At 34.4% G+C, this 26,243-nt stretch overlaps 1 protein-coding gene across 2 annotated transcripts in view; it reads left to right on the top strand.

The window, feature by feature from the left end:
- The window catches only part of ERBB4 (erb-b2 receptor tyrosine kinase 4), a 1,084,887-nt gene that overhangs the window by 769,223 nt on the left and 289,421 nt on the right, over positions 1–26,243 (top strand). For both annotated transcript variants that reach the window (XM_057304520.1, XM_057304522.1), the window contains exons 6-9: positions 12,879–12,997; positions 15,729–15,870; positions 19,450–19,563; positions 21,130–21,256. In XM_057304520.1, coding sequence (XP_057160503.1) covers positions 12,879–12,997; positions 15,729–15,870; positions 19,450–19,563; positions 21,130–21,256 — 502 coding nt within the window. The remainder of the gene's footprint in view (positions 1–12,878; positions 12,998–15,728; positions 15,871–19,449; positions 19,564–21,129; positions 21,257–26,243) is intronic.

Here is a 26,243-nt window from a genome sequence, read left to right as displayed (position 1 = left end):
TGGTTCAGTCAGTAGAGCATGCAACTCGATCTCAGGTCGTGAATTCAAGCCCCATGTTAGGCGTGGAGCCTACTTAAAACAAAAAAAAGTTTAAAAGGCATGAGATAGAATAAAGATTATAGACTAAATGTATAAAAAGCATGAAACAGTTGGAAGTACTAAATAAATTTAGACAAAAATTATGGGATGATGAATTTTTTTTTAAACATAACAGATTTAAAAAGAAAAAGATCATTTTAACTACATTATAGTGGGTTTTTTTTTATTAAAACAAAATATTTTTAGTAAAATTAAAAACAATTAAAAATTTATACAGGAAATTTGTAAGAATGTTTCACCTCGCTTATAATCAATTATATAAAAGCTATGTATTTTCACTTTTAGATTGTCAAAATTAAAAAAGAATGATAATTTCTAGTGAGAATGAAAGTATGGGGACAGAAGAAATCTTGATTGATGTCTCAAATTACTTTTGGCTGTGCCTTTTGTGTTCTCTTAACTCTGTTATACTACCATTAAACTATAACAGAAAGGTCAAGAATATATAGATACCCTGGGCACCTGGGTGGCTCAGTCGGTTACTGGCTCAGGTCATGATCCCAGCATCCTGGGATCAGTGGGGAATCTGCTTCTCCCTCTCCCTCTGCTGCCCAGCCTGCTAAAATTTTTCTCTCTTTCTCTCTCTTTCTCAAATAAATAAATAAAATCTTAAATATATATATATATATATATGGACACCCAAAAATTGACATTGGTTATTGCATGGTAAGAGAATAAATAATTGTCTAAAGAACTTAAATCTGTACTTACGTTTCTCTAAAAATGTGTATTGCTTATGTAATTCCAGAATTTTTAAAAGGATAGAATAACAAAACAATTATACCCTCTTTATTATAAAACTTTAAAAAAATTGGGGGGGGGTGCCAGTTTTGCCCACATCATAGAGATTATAATTTATTTTAACAATATATTAATAATGCATAAAAACCTTTATTTTAAAAAGTTTTATTTAATATCTATAATGTATTATTTTCTCTAAATATGTTCCTCAAAGAGAATCCCGAACATTGTTTTATACTGGCTCATGGTTTAAAAACTGTCATATATGAGAAATTCAGACTTAACTACCCCAAATTTCCAGTTGTGATGGTAGAAACAAAATAAACCATCATAGGCTTTGGCATGCTAAAACTTCAAAAAAGGAAATTTCATCTCCGGTGGCTCTAAGTTCCTAAATTCATTAGAAGGCCAATTGGCCTCACCTGCGTAAAAGCACTAGGACGAGACCTCTCTAATTTCCTACTTTGACCTTTGTCCATGCAGTTAAGCAGTGCTTTCAAACTACTGGTTGCAATCATTAGTGGATTGTAAAATCCTTCAGTGGTCCCTACCCAACATTAAATTTGTATTAAAATAGCTTAGATTAGAATATATAGACCAGATTAGAATAGAACAAAAAGACAGTATCAAAATCCTTTGCACATAATTAGGGTTAATATAATTTCTTAAAACTTTTCATCATGTATATGAGTACCGAGCCATGATATAAAAATGTGGGTTTTTTGGTGCTTTAAATTGTGATTTAAAAACAAAACAAAATAGCAGCAACACAATTATTTTTTTAAAAAAAACACTGCAAAGAAGTATAATTTGACTTTAAATAGACATAATTGTCTTTTTAACAAAATCTCAAAAATATGTTCTATATGAAGAAAAGTAATATTTTGAAAACAGTCTTCCTTATATGTTTAATGTGTATCAGGTGCAACTCTTAGGTAGTTCTACTTCAAAAATATTATTTTTTTTATTACTGAGATATGGACTTGAATATTGGCTCTATCTGGGCCTCATTTTGCTCCTCTGTAAAATCAGTAGGTTGATTTCTTAAAACGCTAAATATAAAAAAAGTCTTATTTCTATGGTTTTGCTCTAAGCTTTAATAGTATTTGCGTAATATCTTAGTTTTGTTCCTCACCACTCATAATTGTGTTGTTAGTTAAAATGACTCCAAAACAAATTGTTTTTCAAGAGTGTATAGCAGATATGTGTAGGTCATTTTAGATTCAATGTTGTATTTGAAATAGTTTCTGAAACTATTTTTCTTCCACCCCTACCTCATTTTGTCTTTAAATTTAGACACCTATTGTTTGAGGTTCCTAATGTAAACATATTAACAACAATATATAGGAGTCTGGAAACTAATTTAAAACCCTACTTTATAATAACTTATTCTGTGACCTAAGATAAGCTAGTTACTTTTTGCTGAACGTTAACGTCTTCATCTGTAACATGGGGATAAATAACTTCTGCCAACTTCTGCCAACTTACAATACAATGGGGTAAGTGCTAAAACAGAAGTCTATATGACATGAGGGAGATCACCAAGAAGGAAGGGGAAGGGAGACGTAGGGCAAGGGGTTATAGGTAAGGGATTTGGTGAAGGGTTAATTAAGGAAATCTTTACTGAGATGATCCTTGAAGAATGTGCAGACATCAGATGAGCCGAGAAAGGGTCTAGAACATGCCATACAAAGAACCAGGATGAGAAGGAGGCAATTTAAGAGATAGACAGTAGAATTTATAATAAGGTTTGGTAACCAACTGGTTTGGCTGTGAGGGAAAAGAGAGGAGAAATCTGGGATGAATTCCATGTTTTGAGTTGAAGCAATTGAATCAATGATAGAAATAGTCACTGAGACTGAGTACATAGGGAAATAGTCTTGTGGCTGGATTGAGAGAGAAAATAAGGGAGCTTAGCTCTGCCCTTTGTAAGTCTTAAAAATCCCTGATTCATCCAAGTAAAACTGCCCAATAAACAATCAGTTACTAATTAGAAACGCAGGTGAGATACTTAGAGATATTGTGAAGAAGGGCTGGGCACAGATATTTGAGAGGTATTGGAAAATATGTGTTATAGAAGACTCTTGCAACATGCTTGGCTTTCTGAGGGTGATGAAGAGCATGAGGTAAAGGGAGGATTACTTTTTTAAACTATTTTAAATATGAGAATCTTGAGTATTGGCTTTGAAGAAATGGCCAGGGGAGAAAGACATTCATTATAAAAGAATATAAATAATTCCCATTGCAAGAATTTGGCCTTGAACATTATGGCACTGGGCAACCTAGGGCTCAGGAATAACCTTAAACAGGAAAAAGAGCATCTCTTTATTTGAGACAAAAGCAAAGTGAAGGAGTGTGGATTTGGATGAAAAACAAAAAAAATCTGACATTAGAAAGGGGCACAATAATTTAGCTGAGGATAGCTTTGAGTTTTCTAGTACTATTAAATGCAATATTTCTTCTAGCATTTCAGCATCATTTGGCATTTTAATTCCCAAATTGATTATTAGACATGGGCTGTGCTGTGATGTGAACAAACTAGAACCTGCCTGGAAAACTCTGAAGACAAATCTCTTGGGGATGGATGGACATTATTTTGGATTTGTCCATTGGCAAGTTTGTTTATTTCAACTTAGGTTTTTTCATCAATAAAATGAGAAATTTAGACTGGGTAGCGGTCATTAGGTCAGCAAATATTTATTCATTGTTTATCTGATGTGTGGCTCTGTCTTTTCCATTTTAATATTTTGTGATTCTTTTCATCACAAAATTGGCAAAGCCAACCCTCCCCCCGCCCCCCAGTTTGAGAAGGAAATTCACCCAAGTGTATATTGAGTAGGAGAGGTTATCTTTGTTCCCATTCATTGATATTTTGGATAAAGACATACTTATCCTGATATACTAAGAGAAGCAAAAAAAAAAAAAAAAGAAATGTAGCTTTTGTTGTGTTTTGCTTTTGTTAAGTCTGGATGTAGAGACATGTGATCTACTATGATTGTGAGAGCATATAATTTATTTGTGTGGTGCAAGGAGCAGCCTTCAATTCTAATGTAAAAGTTATTCTTTAGAACACTATTTGTGGTTTTCTTATGCAGATTCATATGCTTTCTTTATTATTTTGAAACCTATATATACAGTCTTACGAGGTATATGCAAAGAACTTATGCTTGTTTTCAAGAATATTTTACAATGAAGGTAACAGGGTACTGTTGGCTTTTCAAATTCTGACTCATCAGCTTTGATGATGTTAATAACCTACTGATAGGGGGAATTTACCTGGTGGCCAAGAGTGTATTTTAAAATCAGTTTTAAGGTACCTCCATGAATCACCGAGTGTGTCTTTAAAAAATAGGTTGGGTAAAACTTCATTAAATAAATGAATAAAGCAGCTAGTGACAAAGAATGGATTAGACAAGATTCTTTTCCTGTTTAACACAACTAACAGCATTATCATGTCATAGCCCACGGGCCACCAGGGATTTATCTGGGACAAGGGTCAAACCTGATTAGTGGCTGCCAAAATCTGGGCATACTTTATTAACCGACTCTGAATGTCAATTTCAGTAATGGCTTTGTGGATATTTACCATGTTTTTCAGGTAAACTACGGCAGTTAGTGCACTTAAGAGTAAACCGTTATGTTACCCGAGGGAGTGTATACTTCATGGTATGGCCTCACTAGTTCTGACTAATTAAGAAAAATTAGGAATAAAAGATAATCAATTACATTTTCTTTTGTGATGTGAAAATGTGTATGCTTGCAGTAGTTTGGAAGGCTTAGACACTTTTTTTTTTTAATTCTGTTTTGCTAGGTTCCATTATTAAATAAACAAATAAATACCTTCCCTGAGAGACTTTTTCAATGTTTAAGCCTTATGTTGTTGGTTAAAATAATTGACAATTCCTTGAAGTACAAGTCTCTCCCTTGTCCAAATCAGGATATAGCCTTATATATCTTGAGGGCTCAGTCTTTGTGGCAACAATTATTGGCTCCATCATTCTGTGATCTAGCTAGAGTGATATAGGAAGCGGTAGTTTAAGACCCATTTCCACCTCTCCCTTCCCATCTAAATAAATGCTTCACCCTTACTGGAGTAACCTCTCATTAGGAAAAAGAAAGTGTCTTAGAGCAGAGGTTTTGAATTGTTGGTTTTTCAAGGCTGCTTATAAAAACTTTAGGGTTCCCAATAAGAAGCCAAAAAAAAAAAAAAAAAAAAGAATTTTCTGGCCTCTTTTCCAGACTTACTAAATCACAATGTTGGAGAACATGCATTTTTATTTTAAATTTTCCTATGTGATTCTTAGAGTCTACCTGGCACCGGACACATAGACATGTCCAATTGTTCTCCTTTCGGAAAATGAAGAGTGGTGTATACTTTGGTGTTAGTTTCATTAAACTTGATTTTTTGCACATTTCAGCACTCTCTAGAAGTAATGTATATTCTTGGATGGTCCATGAGCTTTATTTGTTTCATTTGAAGTATAAAACATGTTGCACAACCCAGAGTGTTCATTTTTTTAGTTACAATTTCACCATTCACAGGAATACGTATTGGATCATAGAACAAAAGAGGACCTCTAGGGAACATTTCGTCAAGCTCCCTGTCTCTAATTAAGTGGATGTCTAAAGCATCCAGAAGAGATTTCCCTTAAATACTGACAAATAGAGGCTCAAGAAGCCCATTTGGTTGCTCATTACAGTGTTTTTATCACTCTAATAGTCAATAAATTCTTCTTCCCATCCAACTCAAATCACCTCTGCCTTAACCCAAGCATTTTTCTTGTTCAAACTTCCAAGTAGGTAGCTGAAAACAGCCTAACATTAAAACCATTCCATTGAAGTACTATCTATTTAATGGACACAATGTGTTTCATGGACACAGTTTGTCGAAATCTAGTCAATAAACAGAAATAGTATAGGCAGCATAAAGGTGCAGGTCACTGAATACTAATTGAAATAAAATAAAATAAAAATAAAATAAACGTGCTTTAAAATGTGTTTAGCAATGGAATTGGGGCTGTCCACGATATTCTTTACGAAGACAGCTGCTAGGTGAAAGAAGGGTGTAGTTTTCTGACGGTCTTTTACTTGCTCTCTGAATTTTTTGCCTTCGCAATCAGCCAAGCAGTATTTCTGTTCCTACTTTAGGTTTTTTCCTCCCAAATCTTCTTACCTGCTGGCATGTGGATTTTTTTGTTTGTTTGCTCTTCCGATTAGTGATAGAAGGCTTAACAACATAAATAGGAAATTGAAGCAAGAGGTCAGCTAGTGTGGTAAAATTTCAGACAAAAAACAGTCAATCGATCAATCAAATGGTATAAATAATCTATAGAGTTTTCTCCATTTTTGCTGGATAGAGTAATAATTCGCAACTCTAGACTGCATATTGGAATCACCTGGGGAGTCTATTAAAAGTGGCAAATCCTAGAACATTGCAGGTATTTTTGATTTAATAGGAATTAGATGATTCCCAGCCATTTTTAAAATTTTATTTAAATTTAATTAATTAACATATAGTGTTTATTAGTTTCAGAGGTAGAGTTCCGTGATTCATCAGTCTTATGTAACACCCAGTGCTCATTACATCATGTGCTCTCCTTAATGCCCATCACCGAGTTACCCCATTTCCCACCCCCCAGCCCCTCCAGCAACCCTCAGTTTGTTTCCTATAGTTAAGAGTCTCTCATGGTTTGTCTCCTTCTCTGGTTTTGTCTTATTTTATTTTTCCTCTCTTCCCCTATGACCCTTTGTTTTGTTTCTTAAATTCCACATACAAGTGAAATCATACGAAAATTGTTTTTCTCTGATTGAGTTATTTTGCTTAGCATAATACTTTCTAGTTCCATCCATGTTGTTGCAAATGGTAAGATATATTTTTTTTAAGTATTCTATATCCTGCCACTCAAAATGAGGTCTATGGACCAGCAGACAGTGACATTACCTGGGAGCTGATTAGAATGGACAACCTTGGGCCCCACTGAGATTGGCCAAGTTAAAATCTTCATCGACACAAGAATTCTTATATTAGAGTTTGAAAGACCCTGTTAGATGGTCAAATATACAGCTTGATTCAGAACCACTGGGCAGAGGAAGTAAATAGAACTAGAAGGCCCTGAGAGTGAGGATATGGACGAAATGAGGAAAGAAGCAGTAGATAAGGAAGGGAAGAGAAAAGTGGCAGAGTGTAAAAACAGGAGATGACACTTATAAAGACTTTGCCTAGATTTAACGTTATTTAATTCTTTAACGGGCAGAGATCTCTTCATTTTTGTCACTGTGATATCAGCACTCTGTTTTGCATTATGACTGTTCTTTATCCTTTTTGTAACTCATAGGAAACAATAATAAATATTTAATTAATAAACTGTTAAAGTTCTTTAAGTAAAGTAAATTTCTAAGTGAGTAACTTTAAGCATAGTATTGTTATATTTAAAGAAGTAATTAAGCCATTGTTTTTATTAATGATGTGTTGATATGATAAAGCTAATTACAAGTACTTTAATTTCTTCAGATGATAGATATTCTCTCAACAGTATCCCCTTACTCTGGAATGTGTGGTTCCTTAAGGTTTATCCATCTGATTATTATGGATATTTTGGATGAACCTCCATTCCCAATCTCAAGTTTACTGAGCCTATTGCAAGAAACATCTTAACTTCCCAGATTTCACCTTTTATATTAAACAATCACAGTTAGTGGTGTACCATCAATGAATGAGCTAGTTAAAATTCGACCCAAATATTTTAATGCACCCAATGAAGCAATTTAGGAAGGATACTAAATATGGGGGGTGGGGTGGAATCTAATGAAATAATATTCAGGCAAGTGTGGAAATTAATATAACCAAAGCAATTATAAGTTAATGTTCCCATGGAGGCTAAGTGAGTTATTTCATTGATTCAGGAACTGTTTTGTTTTGTTTTTCCATCATAATAAAATATGAGTATAGTTTGATGTGTTTAATTCATATTAAGTAGTACTATTAATCAATACGTGTCATTAAATAGATTGTACAAAGGGAATGTTTTCTTTTTAAAAATAAATCTCACATAACAATGTGAAGAAATGTTTCTTAACTGTGTCACATCATTGTTTAGAGATTAAGCTTATTGTTTTGGGTTTTTGCTTACTTATATAGTTACCTGTCAAGCAAACACTTCTGAAAATATTTCATGCTTACTGAACTTTCAGTTGGAATTAAGGCACACAAAAACCATGATAGCAAAAAGTGCTATTTTTAGTCTTGAATATATCTTACTTTTTTATTTTTAAAATGAATTATAGACTGCTTTTGAAGCAAACCCCATAATTCTCATTAATATCTTAAGTCAAAATTTTGAAACGTAATTACTTTAGAGAGATGTTTCTTTGTGTGTTCTTGAAGTGGAATGGCATATCTAAGATCAAAGTGTCCTGAAAAAATATGTGATATGTAACAACCAGATAGACAAATTTTGAACCAGATTGCTATTTTGAACAATTTAAAGTTGACTCAACACATATGAATGAATAATTTGATGTACATATTTTAAAAGTCTCAGAGCATAATAATTATTATTGAACATAAGATTGTGCTGTTAAGTTATATTTTTAAAACATTACCATGTTTAAATAGTATACTCACTGAGGGAATTGATCTTAATGTGAACATTTAATAAATAATTTTAAAATAAATTAATGGTTAATTATCTTTATAAATATTATCTACACTAATTTTCTAATTTGGTAGGAAAGACCAAAGTATATAAATGAAGAGAAACTGAAATATTTTGTATAGTACCTTGAACCACCATAGAGTTAAAAATAGAAATGAACACTTAGATATATGTATCTAAGATTAAAATATGGTGTGACTTATAGGCTATTAATGCTGACTTACTTCGTGCTATTTCTGGCTGAGCAATGCCTGTCAGCTTAAAGCCAGTTAATAGGCTGCTCTGTGATAACACTTATTTCAAATCTAGTAATTTGTTTACTTAACATATGTCTGCTATTTCAATTAGCAACTTTGGCACATCAAAAAAGCCTTGTTAAATCTGGAAGAGAGGAATTATATATGAATTTATTTTTTTTACGAAAGTGTCTATTAAAAGTGTTTCCTTTATATAGTATAAATTACTAATTAGAATATCTAAATAAATATACTACTGAGATAAAAGATAGGAACATCAACATAAGCCCAATGTATGAAGTTAATGAGTGGATATAATTTGGATATATTTCATATATATAATGCATATGTGTATAAATATAAATAAAAATTACAAGGATGACAGGAACAGTTCTAGACTTTGGAATACACCAACAAACACAATATGTAATAAGTGAGCTATAAAATATGTCAGATGGTGATCGATGCTATAACATAGATGGAGGAAGAAAGGAAAGACGAAAGGAAGGAAGGAAAGAAAGGGAGGGAGGGAGAGAGAGAGAAAGTTAAGGAAAGAAAAAAAAAGAAGAGGAGAAAGAATCAGTAGTTCAGAAAGGATTCAGTAAAAATAGGGGTTGACTTCGCTGGGAAATTGAGATTTGAGCAAAAACTGAAAGAAGGTAAAGGGACAGGCCAAATTGATTTACTATGTAGAAATTTCTTAAAAAAAAAAAAAGACGTATTTATTTATTTGAAAGAGAGATTGAGAGTGCAAGTGTATATGCACCTGGGGAGGGGCAGAAGGAGAGGGAGAGGATTTCAAGGGGACTCCCTTCTGAGGGGTAGCCCAAGGTGGTGCTTGATCCACGACCCTGAGATCATGACCTGAGCTGAAATCAAGAGTCAGAGGCTTAACCAAGGGAACTACCCAGGTGCCCCCTATGTAGAAATTTCTTTTAAAATACTTACAAAAGAAATTATTTCAAAATTTAATGTTACCCAAATTGCAAGTACAAATATGCCCTCACAGGTGCACAAGGGTGACTCAGTCCATTAAGCATCCGACTCTTGGTTTTAGCCTAGGTCATTATCTCTTGATCATGGGATCGAGCCCCAAGTTGTGCTCTGTGCTCAGCTCGGAGTCTGCTTCAGATTCTCTCTCCTTCTCCGTCCTCTCTCTTTTTCTCTCTCTAAAATAAATAACTTAAATTTTTAAAAAAATGCACTCACAGATCCAGACCTAAAATTTGTCTTTGTCAAAATTCTGTAAGATGTTAAGAAGTATCATATAACTTTATTTTTACAAAATAAAAACAAGGCAGAGAGAGAGTCTAAGTGTTGTTTCTGTTTAAACTCTATTTGATGTTTGTGTTGCTTGCACTACATAGGTAGGAATGTCATCATGTCCAGTAGAAGAATATAGTTCATATTTAAACATTATGCACTATTTTATGCATATGATAGTCATGTTCAATTAAAAAGGATCCAAGTGAAAATATGGAATCATGAAGTAATCAATAGCAGAATTTAAGGAACATTTAAATCTAGTAATAGACACTCACGGTAATTCTGTTATTTGGATTTTGATATGCTCTGTTTCTTGGTATTTTAATATTTGTCTATTTACAAATTTTTGTGCCCTTTGACTCTCTGCATTTTTTTAAATTATTTTTATTTGAGAGAGAGAGAGAGAGAGAGAACACTAGCAGAGTGGGGAAGGGCAGAGGGAGACGGAGAGAAAGTCTTAAGCAGACTCCACACTGAAATCTCATGACTCTGAGATCACGACTTGAGCTGAAACCAAGAGTTGAATGTTACCCAAGTGTGCCACTCAGGCACCCCTGTATATTTTTTTCTTTGACATGTGCATTAAGCAGTCAACAAATAACTTCCAATGAATTGGCAACATATGATTTATTTAGTTGGAGAGGATGCTCACTTTCTTGTTTACTGAATGCCAAGCACTGTACCAGTCGCCAAGGATAAAAACATGAATAAGACAATGGACTTCAAAAAAACTACTCTAATAGTTTAGTAGGGGGAGCAAACATAAAAAAAAGATACAATATATTATGATAAGTGAAATAATAATAGGTAACAGTTGCTGACCACTATTAACAGGGGCCATGTTAAGTGCTTTATACCTATATCTCTATTTATCTTCAGTCCCATTAGATAGGTACTAATACTAAATCCATCTTAAAACTGGTAAAGTGAAATACAGAGATATTCAATAACCTGCCCATATCACAAGAATAGAGTTTGGGTTTGAGCCTAGACTTTCAGACCACATAGAATCTGCATTAACTTTCTCCCTTGTTCAGAAGAAATAGTGATAAACTAACTCATCCTAGAGATACATCTGGAGTTTTCAGAGAGAAAGTGATACCTGAACTGGGTCTTATAGATGAGTATTTGCTAGGCAAAGAAGACAGGAAGGGTTTTAGCATGGAGGAAAGCATTATAAAAAGGCAATGAGAATCAAAATTGGAAATGATACAAGAAATCAGGAATCGCAAGTGTGACTGTGTGTGGTTGGATGTGAGAAGCATCATGAGAGATGCCAGTAAAGACAGAGATGGTGTTTAATTGATGAAGGACTTTAATCTCTTGCTCAGGGTTTACTCTATTAGTGCAAGGATGACAAGTTTTATTTGCAAAACAACACTGATTTATAGGCAGTGGCTTATATTTTCAAGTCATTGTTTTTAGAGCAGCAGGGTGGATTAATGGGGATCTGAGAAACCTTTTAGAAGGCTATGTAGTCATTTAGAGTAGAAAGGAGGGACGGTAATGAGGAATATTACTTGGCAATTTTATTTGGTAATTTTACTAGGTATGAGAAGCAAGGGTGAGGAGAAAGAAATAGAAAACACGTCCCCAGTTTTTAGCTAAGCTACTGAATGGATGGTGCTACCAATAATCAAGAGAAGGGAACAAAGAAGAGAGAGATGCCTGATGGGTGAAGATGGGTAGTTATGTTCCATATTATACATCTTGGGATATCTAAATGGGGTCTTCTGTAGGCAGCTGGTAATAAATGGTGCTGCTCAATAGAAAATTCAGATTTGGACCTTATGTCATCTACCTATAGGCAGTATACAAATAGGGCAAGGATGATTTCATCCAGGCATGAGCCCGTCACCCAGAGAAAATTGACAAGACTAACTCTGGGCAATGCTGTTGTTTGAAGGACAGACTTTGCTACAGTTGCCGTGAAGGAAGCTTTGAAGAACTGGTCAAAAAGATGAGGGAAATCAAACTGAAGGGAAGTATGGAAGCCAAGTCGTGATGTCCTATACATATTCTGTAACATTCATTTCTCTAAATACTTTAAAAATCTCTCTTTGGAATAAGTGAGATATAAGTGTCCCCCAAAGCTATAATTTTGATGTCCAGCCCATAGCACTGATTTTTACTAAAGCGTACCCTAATATAGTGCTGTCAGCTTGGATCAAAGGACATTATAAGAAAAGACCAGTGGAAATTTGTGTTACATCTACCATGAATGTCTCTCTCCCCCCCCTCCTTCCCTCCATCCCTCCCTCCCTCCCTTCTTTCCTTCTTTTGAGGATGTTGCTCTGTTCCCTACACAGGAAACTTGGTAGAAATTTCACTTAAATCTCAAGAAAAGAAACAGTTATGCTACTACTGACCAGTTATCTATATCTGTATCTGTATCTATATCTATATTTATCTATCTACTTGATATGAATCATGTAAGATGTAATGTGAATCATGTAAAAGTTTGTTTCCCTTTTTGCATTGACTCTAAACAGCTGAGATTATTTCTGGGGATACCCTCTGTCATAAAACCGTATGCACATGGTGGATCGACTCGCTACTGACTCCATCTTTTGCAACCTGCCAAAATGCCTCATTCAATTATTTCAAATTTGATTCTTTCCTACTAAGTTGTGTGATTGTTTGGTAAGACTCTATAAGTGTTTGCTGAAACATGAAAGAAAATAAAAACAATATATGTGTTAATTTTGAAGGCGTTTGTACAGTGATACAGACTTCATTCGGTAAATGTTAGCTGAATTGAGTCAATGGTGGGTTGAGTATTTTTACTGGAGAGCTCAGCTTTCCTCAGCTACTTCAAAGCACCTTAGAAGTTTCTCTTGGTGACTGACTTTGATCAGGGTCCCATCTCTGTCTTCCACAGTGACAAGGACGGTGTGTGCAGAGCAGTGTGATGGCAGGTGCTATGGGCCCTATGTCAGTGACTGCTGTCATAGAGAATGTGCTGGGGGCTGCTCGGGACCGAAGGACACAGACTGCTTTGTAAGTCTTGGAGCTTTCCTTCTCCTTCTCCCATCTCCCTCCTTCCTGGTTGGACTCAGGCACATTGAATCTTTAACATTAAAATAAGATCAAGTTTAACCATTTTAGGATTAAGAAAGATCCTCTGCTTTCCTATAATTCATTCCCTCACTGGGTGGCTATTGATTAACTAGGATTGTTCTGTTCTACTAAATGAATTATGTCTTTCTGATGTAATTTATAATACAGGTGAGATGTATTAGAAAAATGTGAAGAGGAACATATTGAGATATCTTTTTAAAAGCTGACAGTGTCCTTTCAAAATTTACATTGATTACCTGTTTATGTTGTTGCATAAATGAGTTTTCCGAGGGGGGCTCTTGAATTTTATTTCTTGGATTTAAATTTTAAGATTATAGTTATAGATTTCAGGATTATGCATAAATTCACAAATTGAACTATTTCCCAGTTTATTTTGTTTACAAGTTAATATTATTCATAATTAATAAGATTTATAAATGTACGCTTAAAGCAATTTATATGCTAATCTGTGTGATTTTTATTTTAGAAAGGGACACTTTTCTTTCCTTAAAATTAACATTTATAGCTTGTTGGGGACATGTTTTAATTACATTTTAATATCGCTGATTCAGTTCTTTCTGTTCTTTTGAATACAAATAGTTCTGTGAGCTATAGTTAACACAATTTCACATACAGACATTATTTTCATTTTAAGCTAAAAATCATAAAATAAGAAATTGTTTTTGCTCTTAAAAATGAACACAGAAATTCATTTCTTTTTTCCCATTTTCAAATATCTAGTGAATACACACATATATATTTAGAACCAAATATTTTTTCAAATTGACACTTAACTCTGAAAATAAGCAAAACATAAATTAAAGGTCTTATGACATAGTCATTTCTTAATTTTCTTAATGTCACAGGAAACTTAATTTGTCGACCCTAATCCTATAGTGAAACAAAAGTATATATTGCAGAAGTGAGTAGTGAGGAAAAAGAAAAGAAACATGTTAAAAATTTAAGGAAGATGCTTTAGCAGGCCTTGAAGTGAGACCTTTTGCCTTGCCTGTCACCAGACACGCGGTAAAGCTTGATGTCGAGGACACTGAGCAGGTGCTAACAATTACAAAACAGTAACAACAAGAAACACCAACAATAGCCATAACTTTCACTTAGAAGTTTTTCATTGCATTTGTTTTCATGGTTCCATTATCGTAATAAGCAGAGTGCTGGGTGAGTCTCAGAATTCTCATTTCATTACTTTTATGGAATGGTCCAATGACTCCACTTTGGCATTTGATACAGAATGTTCAAGAATGCCAGACTGAGGCCTTGGTGTAAGTTACGTTGCATGCTGTCTGGAAGGTAAATGTGTTTGATTCCTTCAGTTTATGTCCCTTTGTTGCCAAGCAATCTGTGCACAACATTGCATAAAGTATGTTCGTAAAGCAATTACGAGGACACATGAAGTTTTATAGCCATAAATTAAAACTTACTGAGTTTTGTAGATTGCTTTTTAATAGATTCTTCCTGGAAAATGTCATCTTAGTGAATAATGTATCATGAGTGAGTCTCGTTCTGATTATGCCTCTAGTAGACCATCATCAGGGAAGTGTCATGTTGGTGATAAAGTGCTTGCTAAAACAACAATTGATGAAGAAAATGTTTTGTGGAAACAGAATGAATTAGTGCTTATTAATAACCATACATACAATTTATGATGAAATATAAAATATAGCTTGAGTGCATATTGTCTCACTTTCTAAGGCCTCAATTATTCCTATGAAGGTTTAAGTTGTTTAATTAAGAGAATTAGTTCATCCACTCTTTTGAAAGATATGCTTTTATGTACTTATATATATATTCTATTTTTATACCAAGTACCTCTCAGGTGGTAAATTTGTTTTTTTAATTCTTCTCAAATGCTTTCGAACATGTTAACAAGTTGAGGTCTCAATACAAATATATAAGTCAGCAGAAACAAATTGTTTTGTTTGAACTTGATGACTTTCAGTAAATGGTGTGGTATTATGAAAAAGACCACATAGGAAATGGCAGCACATTATTTAATTATGAGATAAGATAGGGCTTCTCTTCGTTTTGGCATTACATTCTCCATATTTACACTTGACAAGTCACCTGCCAGAGCCTTTTCTTCAAGTCCAGTTTAAATCGCTATCACAATGTTTACTCATTATACAATGGTGATGAATGTGCTTACCATGTCACTTAACCGCACTGAACGTTTCCAAACACCAGTTTTAAGGAAAGTCTAGACTGTTGAATTGGGGGGTTAGTTGTTAGTGCCAGACTCTAAGACTCAACATAAACCCTTTGAATAGTGTGAGTTGAAATGATTTTTCACTATTAGCCAATGTTAATAATTTAAACCAATTATTAGTTTGGAGATTACTGGGTAGAGACTAGGTAACTTGAATATCAGTGTATTTGTATAGATTGTATATTCATTGACATTAGAAAAACAGTTTTGTAAAATTTTCGAAGTTCCAAACAAATTTGAACTTAAAAATGAGCACTTAATGACTATAAAGCTGTCAAATTTTATGCTTTTTATGAAATATAAGAATAGAACATACACGTATTTTATATAAATATAAATATAATAAGCAAAGAACACAACCTTCTAACAAAGCTCTTAGAGCAGTGTTCCTTTAACAAGTATTATGAAGGTTTTCGTTAGATGAAATTAATATTTGCTATGTTGCAGGCCTGCATGAATTTCAATGACAGTGGAGCATGTGTTACTCAGTGTCCCCAAACTTTTGTCTACAATCCAACCACCTTTCAACTGGAGCATAACTTCAATGCAAAGTATACATATGGAGCATTTTGTGTCAAGAAATGCCCACGTAAGTAACAAGATAAGAATAACCAAATTAATTAGATCATCATTTAAAAACACACAAAAATTACATACATTTATTGTAATTTAAAATTTGCGGCAATATTGTGAATTACTTGGCTATAGGTACTATTGCTACCATTTCACTAATAAGGAAATTAAAATTCAAAAAATAAAAGTGATTGGTCCAAAGTCTCAGCAAAGGGATGGCATATTTGAGGTTAGAGTGTAGTGTCATTGCCTTGTAAACTTACTGTTTTCACTGTACCTCCGTGTGTTTGTACATGATGCTGTTTCTCATTAAAGTGATTAGTCAAGTGGGAGCAAGCTTTGTAATGAATGAGATCTGCTCTAATCACAGTGAATTTTTACCTAATATCCTTTCTGATTACTTATTTGTAAAAAATGTATAGAATTATAGTTTTAATATCAAATCTAATCTTGAACAATAACAATAGATGTGAGGGCCCATTTAGAGGTCTTTACAGAATTGACAACTCATCCTGGTGATTCAAAGTAACCAGTTTTGCTTTTATCAATAATTCAGTAACTATATGTCTTCATAATTGCTCCAGTCAGTTTCTTTGCTTGGAATGAGCTATGGGAAATTATTTCTTCATTGTTTTATCTACTGGAAAAACTGAAAAAAAAAATCACCACATTTGTCCATATATTCATTTAAAAGGAGACTGTTTTATAAGCTACAGCATACCACTATTATGGTTTTCTTCATTTTGTGCCTGTGATTGAATAGGAAGCGTAAAGGACGTGGGATTAGAGCGGCTGTGGGTTCTGGCTTTGCCCACTCGTGTGATTTTAAATGAACTATTCAGTTTTTTGTATTCTCCTCTTTAAGATGTGGCAATATGTGGTAATAATCATAGCTTTCTTCTCTCCCAGAGTTATTATAATGATCAAAAGGATGGGGAATAAGAATCAGAGGGATAGCATATAAAAACAAGTCTTTGAACACAATGACAATTCTAGTCCTTATTATTAAATATTTTTACACTTGTTAAAAGAATAATTATTTATACAAGCTTTCAACACCTAACTTGTGGCAAGTGGCTAAACATTGAGAACTCTTTTGTGAAATTACACGCCCAGTTTCCTTAGATATGATAACTCCTAAATTTCCTTGCTTAGAATAGTTAAGGTCAACAAATTACAGACTAATTTAAAACACTTCAGTATTTATCTAAGTAAACTTCCAATATTTGAAGGGCCCTGCTTATAAGGCATGGTTTGCTAAACTGTAACTATCTTGGAAAAACAAAGACATTTTGCTTCTAAATACTGCTCTACAATCCTTAATCTCGAATTCTAAAATTCTAAAACTCCAGACAAATATTTTTTGGAACTCATTTGGCAGCAAAATCTGAAACTAACTGATATGAGGGTCTTTATAATTTGTATTTACTCCACTTGGCATATATTGTGAAAATGTAGACGTGTTTAAATATGGGGTATTCCTGTGAAGATCTTGCAGAAAGGATGGTTACATGATATATGGTACATTCACTTGTTGCAGGTTGAATTCCCCTCAAACAGAGATTACGTTGTTAAGGAGGAGTATTCTCAGCGTGAAGACATGAAGGAGACAGGAAGGGAAAAGCTGTGATGCAGTCTCAACCATGTACTTGTGTGTGTGTGTGTGTGTGTGTGTGTGTGTGTGTGTGTGTGTGGTGCACGCCCCCTGGTGGATAACTGGGTATATCATGATCACACTGTACCCACTCCCATGGATCCGTATACATTCCTCTCTACCCCAGACTCCTTTCCATCCAGATTTTCCAGTCTTTCTTCTCCCAGGGCAAGCCACTGCTCATGAGTCCATATTTATTCTAAGCTCAGGTCACTTCCAAAGTAAATGATCATTTGAACTACCCAGAACCGTGCCCACTGGTAGGATTTTTTTCCTTGCCACCATCTTTCTAGTTCCCTAGTCAGTGAGGCCACAGAGCAGCTGCCGTTCATTTTGAGCTGCTTGCATCCACATACCAAACTTAGTTTTTGTCCTCCCTCTGTTAGCTTGTCACAAGTGCCCTTTCTTGGTCCCCATGCAACCATATGTATGAGCTGAGTGAGAGGTGCCCGCACAAGGAGTCTCGGCTACCTGCTTATGCAGTTTACTTGTGCCTCTGCCCAGACTCATATCCAATCTTAAATGCACAGCTACTATCTTATAGTGGATTCCTGTTGGACCTGCCCAATATGTTGACGTGGTTTGAATAAAACCTGATTTATGATGGGCAGTTCTGACTATAAGATCAATCAATGACCCATGGTTAGGGGCTCTATCTCTACCAGGACCCAGAAGCATATCAGGAGCTGTTTATTAAATGGTGTGTAATTCTGTGCTACAGATGGCATGAATTAGCTCTAGAATCCTAGAGGTCTCTGATACGATTTTCCAGCAGGGACTTGCCATAACTCCATTTGGCATATTTTCCACCAGAGACACTCCTAACATCATATAGCCTCTTGGGTTTGTTTGTTTATTTGAGAGAGAGAAAGAGTGTGAGCGGGAGAGGAGTAGAGAGGGAGAGAGAGTGAGGGGGAAAGAATCTCAAGCAGACTCCACTCTGAGCATGGGACCCCAACTCAGGGCTGGATCCCAGGACACCAAGATCATGACCTGATGTGAAACCAAGAGTCAGAAGCTTAACCAACTGAGCCATCCAGGCGCCCCACCTCTTGGATTTTATGACCCAAGTAGTAGAAATGCTTGCATCCCAGACTGGACCTGTACCATATGCCTTTCCTGGTCTGAGACCCCTTCAAGGCTGGAAGCCTTCCATACTACTGAATATTAGGCCAGAAGCAGTATGTCCAGACAGGGAAGGATACAGCCCTTAAAATATTAAGCAGCCTAGCAGGTGTTGTGTTTTCCCTTTACTGTGGGAGGCTCTACATGCAATTATTTGTTCTTTTTTTGGTGGGGGAGGCAATGTCCTGGCATATTTCAGATCACTGGAGCCCTAAACATTTTATCAATGCATCAGGTAATCGGACACTCCTGGTTTATGTAGTATACTTTCTTAAAGTCCTGCCTTTCAAATTCCATTTGTTTCTTCCTATAAAACTATGTAACAGTTTCTATGGCATTCCACTGAAAGACAGAACACATTTTAAACATTTCCTCCTGGATATGAAGTGCACTCTCTCAATCCAAGGCAATTCAACTTCAGCTTCATTTGTGCTTCATGTAACTGGAAGTATTTTTAGACTTCAGACTTGCATCATGACATGAAATGAAGTGGAACTATTGAAAAACACAAACTAAATGTCATGTAGTTTCCTAAGTCTATAAAAGAAATTCACTGTATCTTGGGGGCACTTCAGGATGTGGAGCAGTAGTCAAGCAAGGACTAACTGTTGTTAACACATGTTGCCCTTGGATTGGAATGTGGATGTTTCTAGATTCTATTTCAGGTGGAGATATTTAAACAGAGTTGTTTTAGGAAAGAGACAGACATGTATACTATCAATGATGCTAATCACTGTCAAGCCCTAAAGTACTTTGTTTTAAACTTGTTTGCCGACCATCAACAATATTGCTAATTTTACCTTTTTCTCAAATCAGATAACTTTGTGGTGGATTCCAGTTCTTGTGTGCGTGCCTGCCCTAGTTCCAAGATGGAAGTAGAAGAAAATGGGATTAAAATGTGTAAACCTTGCACGGATATTTGTCCAAAAGGTGAGTGATAGCTGAGATTATTTTGGCTAGCACAAGGACCGACTCCAAGGTTTTTCCGTTTATTTTGTAATGGACTGGCTAAGTTCACCTCTCTGAACACACACATACTTTTCCATGACTTTGAATAGTTCCCCAAAGTATCAACTGTCTTAACAGTGTGTAGTATCGATTGTGAATGATGTATACTAAATGATCCAGGTTAAACTGGAAGTTAACTTTGATAGAAACTCGGGAAAGAAGTTACATTTTATTCTATATGTAGCAAATCTTAGAAGTTATGCACATAACAAAAGAGTACACGATCATTTTAGCATCCATATTAATTGCTTGCCACTTACCTATGCTAAATGATCTGCTGTGCATATGAAGAGGTGCAAAGAGACAAATAGCATGATATTTACCCTCCAGGTCTTCAAAACTATTTTGAAAGATTAGATATATAAAATGACAAGGAAATTTACTGTAAGTATTAAATAAATGGTGCAGATAATTCCTGCTTTAGGATTTTAGTAGAGAAAGAAATCCCTTTTAGCTGTGATGCTCAAATTCCTCACCCAAATGAAACTTAAATTAAACAGGATGAAAGTACAGTCCAAATTTTCTGAGTGGTATTAAGCCTTCCAAAGTATCAAAGATCACCTTTAAAAAGGGCAAACTTCAGATTTATTTTTAAACTATATTCTCTTTCTCTTTCCTCTTTCTCTCTCTCCCCCTCCCCACCCCCACACATTTTATTTTGCTTGTTTTGTGTTTAAGTAGAGCCTTCAGAAAGTACAGGTAATACTCAATTTAAGAATTTAAGTATAGGGGCACTTGGGTGGCTCAGTTGGTTAACTGTCTGCCTTAGGCTTAGGTCATGATCTCAGGGGTCCGGGGATCAAGCCCTGCATTGGGCTCTGTGCTCAGAAGGGAGTCTGCTTCCCCCTCTTCTCACTCTTGCTCTCCCTCTGACTCTCCCCTGCTCATGCTGTCTAACCCACCCACCCCACCCTACCCCACTCAAATAAATAAACAAACTCTTTTAAAAAAATTTAAAAATAAATACTTAAATGGCTCTTGATTCCGGTTACAACTCACATCATTAGTACCTTATTTAATATATATTCTTAATTAGACCAATGTTTTTAAAATCATAGTTTGTAGACCATCATTAGGCTATGAAATTATTTCACTCAAGGGACGAGGATTTAAAACTTTAAAAATGATATTTTAGGGTGGATGAGAAAATAGTTGATTTTATGTGGCAAAGGCAGGTATTGATTGTTACAAGTTTTGTTTTAGTTACATATGTATTATGTGGGTATACTGGGACTTGATATAAGATATGATTCTTAATCATCATGGTCACTAGACTATAATGCAGGGACAGTATATTAAAGCAGGCCCAGCAGTTAATGTTGCACGAATAAATTATTATTTTATTTGTTAGAAAACTGTTTCTTTCTCATGAGGAACTCTTTTCATTTCATAATGAAAAAATACTGTTATTGTAGAATAAAAATGCAATGATTTATTGACTGAAAAAAAAGTTTCTCAACTCCCTGACTGTGAGTCTTGTTTCTACAGCTTGTGATGGTATTGGCACAGGATCACTGATGGCAGCTCAGACCGTGGATTCCAGTAACATTGACAAATTCATAAACTGCACCAAAATCAATGGGAATTTGATCTTCCTTGTCACTGGTATTCATGGGTCAGTATGAAATTTTTGCAGAAAATTATTTTATGAAGTGTAGACAAAGCTTAAGAGATGCCTTAGCTTTGTCTGTTTGATTCCCTTTGACCCAGATGAGTTCTACCCTTTGTTAATGCTCTTCTCCAACAAAATCAAATGCCAGATTTTACCAACAATGATAATAAAAACCACAGTTTTGAGATACATAGACTATGAGTTTAGTAACGACCTAGATGTGACAATATAAATTTGTATATAAACTCAAATGTGTTTGTGGGGTATTTTCCTCAAATCCACAGATTTCAGAAAACTTAGCATATTTTTAGATATGTTTAGGGAAACAGTGTCAATGGGTGAAGTGAGAAATTTTATTCAAATTCCTAACTGACTATTTCAGGAAAACATAAATTAATATTCATTGTAAAATATATCTCATAAACACAAATCAGTAACTTTAAATTCTCTTGAGCTTTCAGAAATTCTCTTTGGCCTGATGTATCTCTTTCTCTTTTTCTTAGGTTAGGAAATTAGTACTAGTATAGGAGAGCTAATAAATGAACGTCATTTTAGCGGTAAAAATTGTAACATTTTCTGGGATCCTTCATTACAGAACCACCTGCTGGCTTTAACTAGGAAAACAACCAAGTTTGTATTCTTTCAATTGTAATAAAAATGTCAATTTTTTACTTTTTATTTTATCTATTTATCTATATTACTCTTAATCCCTAAATATTAATGCTGCAGGCTACAGATAAAGAATATTACTCACATATTTCAGTTCAAAATCCTAACTCTAAACATATATCACTTCATGTCTAGAAGCAAAATAATTTAACAGATTATGAATAAATATGTCCAAATAGGAACAACAAGAGAAATAGAACAAAGTGTTTCTTTCCATGCAAATAAATTATAGTAGGTCTTACTGCATAAAGCATTTCTTTACTTTAAAATGTAGCTTTTAATATGGGTTCATGCCAGATACTATAATGGTATGTATACACTTTCTGCCCCAGATATATTATGTTCAGCCCAAGTAATGTTTAAAAAAATAAATATTTATGGTCAACATTCCTAACTGCTCTTTAAAAATATGTAGATTTGGTCACCCTTAGCACATACTTCTACATGGCAGCAATCTTTTGGAGCCGGGGTCATCCTAGCCATTTTGAAACAGGACAACCAAATTTAACAGAGTCACTACTAACTCTCTGAATCCATTTACACTGATATCCTCACCTCTTTGGCCCCAGTAGGTAGGAGACCTGGGTCAACATTTAGGTGTGTCTCTATAATCGAATGTATATATAACATTAACTAAAACAATATATCCACAATGTAACTATTTCCAAAAAACCAAATACCACCATGAATGAAAGATCATATCATGTTAACAGCATTTTCTGAGAAATAGGAAGACATATCCACTTAAATCACATTGCCCATTTCCACAGGGGTATAATAAATGAATTGGCCTCAAGTCCATCAGTGTGAGGAAAGATTTGAAAACATAGTCTCATAAATGTCATTAGAGTTGTTTTCATTCTAAGCAGACCCAATATCCATCTTTTATATATTAAGTATATTCATATTTCCTTTTCAATTATGAAACAAAAATTGTGGATGATATAGCCTACCTATATACATAATTTTATAAAGTGATTCTAATTCTCTAATTGTAATTTAGAAAAAAAAAACAAGAAAAGTAATAGATAATAAAATATGTACTGATAGGAAAATGCTCAGCTTCTACCTACTTGTAATGAAAGTTTGGATTTATGAGAAATAAGATTAGAAGTCATTCTGTGCAAGAACTATGGGGGAATAAAGAACAGAGGAATAGCTGACCACTGGAATAAGAAATAAGTAACAGATGTATTGTTATTGGACAAGAGGAAGACGGAAATAAATATCATTCAAATAAAGGCAACATGACTGCAGAATTACACACAGTCATGGTATGAACAACTATGAAGTTTGTGCTCATGGGTCCTTAACTGAATGGGACATTTTAAGGTTGTTCAAGACATAGGGCAAACCTTTGCTGTGAAACATTTAATTTTCAAAAACCTATAATGTCCCCCAATTTCTGTTACAACTAACATGCCTCTCCAAATGTCCCAGCTTCCCTTTAGTTGGGTGATACTGCCCCCTTTGAGAACCACTGCAAGAATTCTGTGATACTAGAAGGATTATGAACCAACAAAGCAACCCACTGATGGTTAATCTTGTAGGTGAACCATGGGTGGGGAAGTTCAATGAAGATGATCTAATGCAGTTCAGAATTGTTATTTTAGTCTTGGTTCCTTATGGAGCATATTTATCAAAAGTCTGTATTTATACTAATTGTAAAATGGTTTTACATATTCTGAATCACCTGACATCCAGAATAGGGGAAATATTCATCAATAAATGCAAAAAAAAAAAGGGAAGAAGATAGATCAAGATATAAAAATATATTGCACAATAGACACCATATATTCACAAATTTTTGAGAAGAATCATTACAAAGTATTAGATTAATCCAGACTTTCAAGGAAAACAACCTTGCTAATTCATTCAGGTGAAAATGAGTTATAGAAAATTGACTCACATGATTAGAAACAGACAGGTAAACAAAGCCTCTCTTAAAAATGAGCTCAGAAAGTAAGAATTGAAGTTCCTACTTTAGTAATTTGATCCAGACTTGACTAGAGTTTGATTTGAGGCTCTGCCATAGACAATTTTACTGAGTTGCTGGGCTTCCACTATATGTCAAATGTTCAGTTTCTTCCAATGTAAAATTGAGAATTGGGTTTATAATCAATACCTACCTTCTCTGATTATTTCAGGGATAAAAAAAAATATTTTTAAGTGCTCAGCCAAGTACCTGATATATTGTAAAACATTAATAAGTGGTACAAAAAGAAAAAAAAAATACAGGGGGAGGAAAGGAGGGAGAGAAAAAAGGGAGAGAGAGAATTTTAAAAAAAGTGGAGGAGGAGGAGGCAGGTCTAAAGAAAAATCTCAGTGACTATATCTAGTTATAGCACAACATGCAGTGTAACAGATATTATTTTGTAGACTCCTGAAAACCAAACAAAGGCAAAGTTATTTTCATGGCAATATTTCCTTTACGATAAGCCATACTCCTTCCTTAGTCCAGAAGGCTATTATTTCTTCTTTATCATAGCACTTAACTTGGAATATTTTAATACTAACATTATAATTAATATTATTGTGTCTCAACCATAATATATAAGGCATTTTCCAGGACAAATATACATGTTATATTTTATATTTCTTATTCTCAATTTTATGCCAGTATGAAACATATATTCTGAAGCCTTTCTCTTGATCTTAGGAAAGTTTTGATAAAATGTTAATTCAGTAGGTCTAAGGCATCTTATAAATGTATAGGCATTATGTGTATTCATGTATACAATGTATGCATGTGTGGAAAGAGAGATTTTAAATGTAACATAGAATATTATAAGCAAAAAAAATTCTAGAAAATTAAAGGCATATTTTACTCACTTAATTCCCGTTACCATTGATCTTTTATTATTTTTCAATGGGATGTATGGTTTGAGTAAAATAGCTTAAGCTAATAGGTAAAATTCATAATTAGATGAGATTATACTTTTCAAAAACAAGTTTCTGCAAAAAATAAACTTACTGTCAATTTGTCAATTATAATTTTAATATGTAAAAGAACTCAAGAAAGTTAATTGGCATGATCAGTTTATAGCACAATGGTGTCATTGCCAGAAATAGACTAGGTGCTCTTACTCCTTTATTTAGAATGGGAACCAAGGCAAACCTGTGTTCAGGGTTATCCATAGGAATGTTCACCTTTAATCTCTTGTCATGTTTGAGGATAGTCATGCGCATGTACTTAGAGTAACAAAATGCTCACCAAATAAGCGTGTTCATGCTGTGTCGCAGGGAGACACAGACAAGAAAGTGCTTAGATAAGAGAGTGCAATGATGATATACAATGGAAAAGAGAGAATGGGTTTGGTGAAAAATAAAGCAATTTCAATGCAATTGTAAAAATACATTTCTCTCTATCCTGAGCTTTATTTTGGATCACCAAACACAATGACACGAAACACACTTCACATGGCTCTGAATTTAGCTAGGGAAGTTCTCAATTTTAAAGTACTATGGATTTCAAGTGGCTATAGGATGCAACTCCCTGCAGGTACTTTGAAGTTGGTAAGTAGGATTCTGTCAACTTATTTTATGAGAGTCCTGAATCTCTAAAATTAAGTATATAAAACTTCTGTGGTCCATTGGGCTTCATATGAACAGTCCAGAATTCATTTCATTCCTGGCAACTTGGAAGTGTTCTCGGTAAAGGTTTGGACTGACCCCATTATTGTGTGCTTGCCCTGAATTGTGAGTGTTTCTCAATAAAGCCAAAATATTTGATTATATGACAAGAGCTGTTCTATACACTGCTTTTCATCAAACAACAAATATTGAAGCTCATTCTACCACTGCTGCAGAGCTGATATTTTCTCTGCATACAGAAGTCTTTGCACATTAAAAAATGATAACAACAAGATTTTTCTTGCATGGTGAACTTAATTTCTTGGCTTCACGTTGATCAAAAGCATAGTATTTCATTCGATGTATCTTCAGTTATAAATAGAGCAAGTTTGCCAGAACATTTAATTTAGACTTTAAGCTTTTCAGAGACATTCATATCACATTGAGGAAAATCTTAATTATGTGTGAATTATAGGGAAACTCATAGTGTTTCTCTAAGCCTTCTAGAACACTCTCTGTTAAACTAGTGGTACATTGTATCAATTATACTTCATAGATTGAAACAGTATTTAATCAAGCATAGTTTTTGTGGTTTTGTTTTGTGTTTTGTTTTTCGTATTTTTTAAAGATATAGGATGGTTCACAGTATAGAAGCATATGCAGATAAACCAAGTTGAGAGAGCCAGTAAAATGGGGTTCCAGAGATCAAGGTTGCTGGAACTAATAGTGTTTTCAAGGTCCTAATGCA

The sequence above is a fragment of the Ursus arctos genome, unplaced genomic scaffold (assembly GCF_023065955.2).
Source record: "Ursus arctos isolate Adak ecotype North America unplaced genomic scaffold, UrsArc2.0 scaffold_1, whole genome shotgun sequence".
NCBI classification, from domain to species: Eukaryota; Metazoa; Chordata; class Mammalia; order Carnivora; family Ursidae; genus Ursus; species Ursus arctos.
Note: the sequence above shows the minus strand (reverse complement) of the source record. Positions and strands in the feature narration are given on the sequence as shown.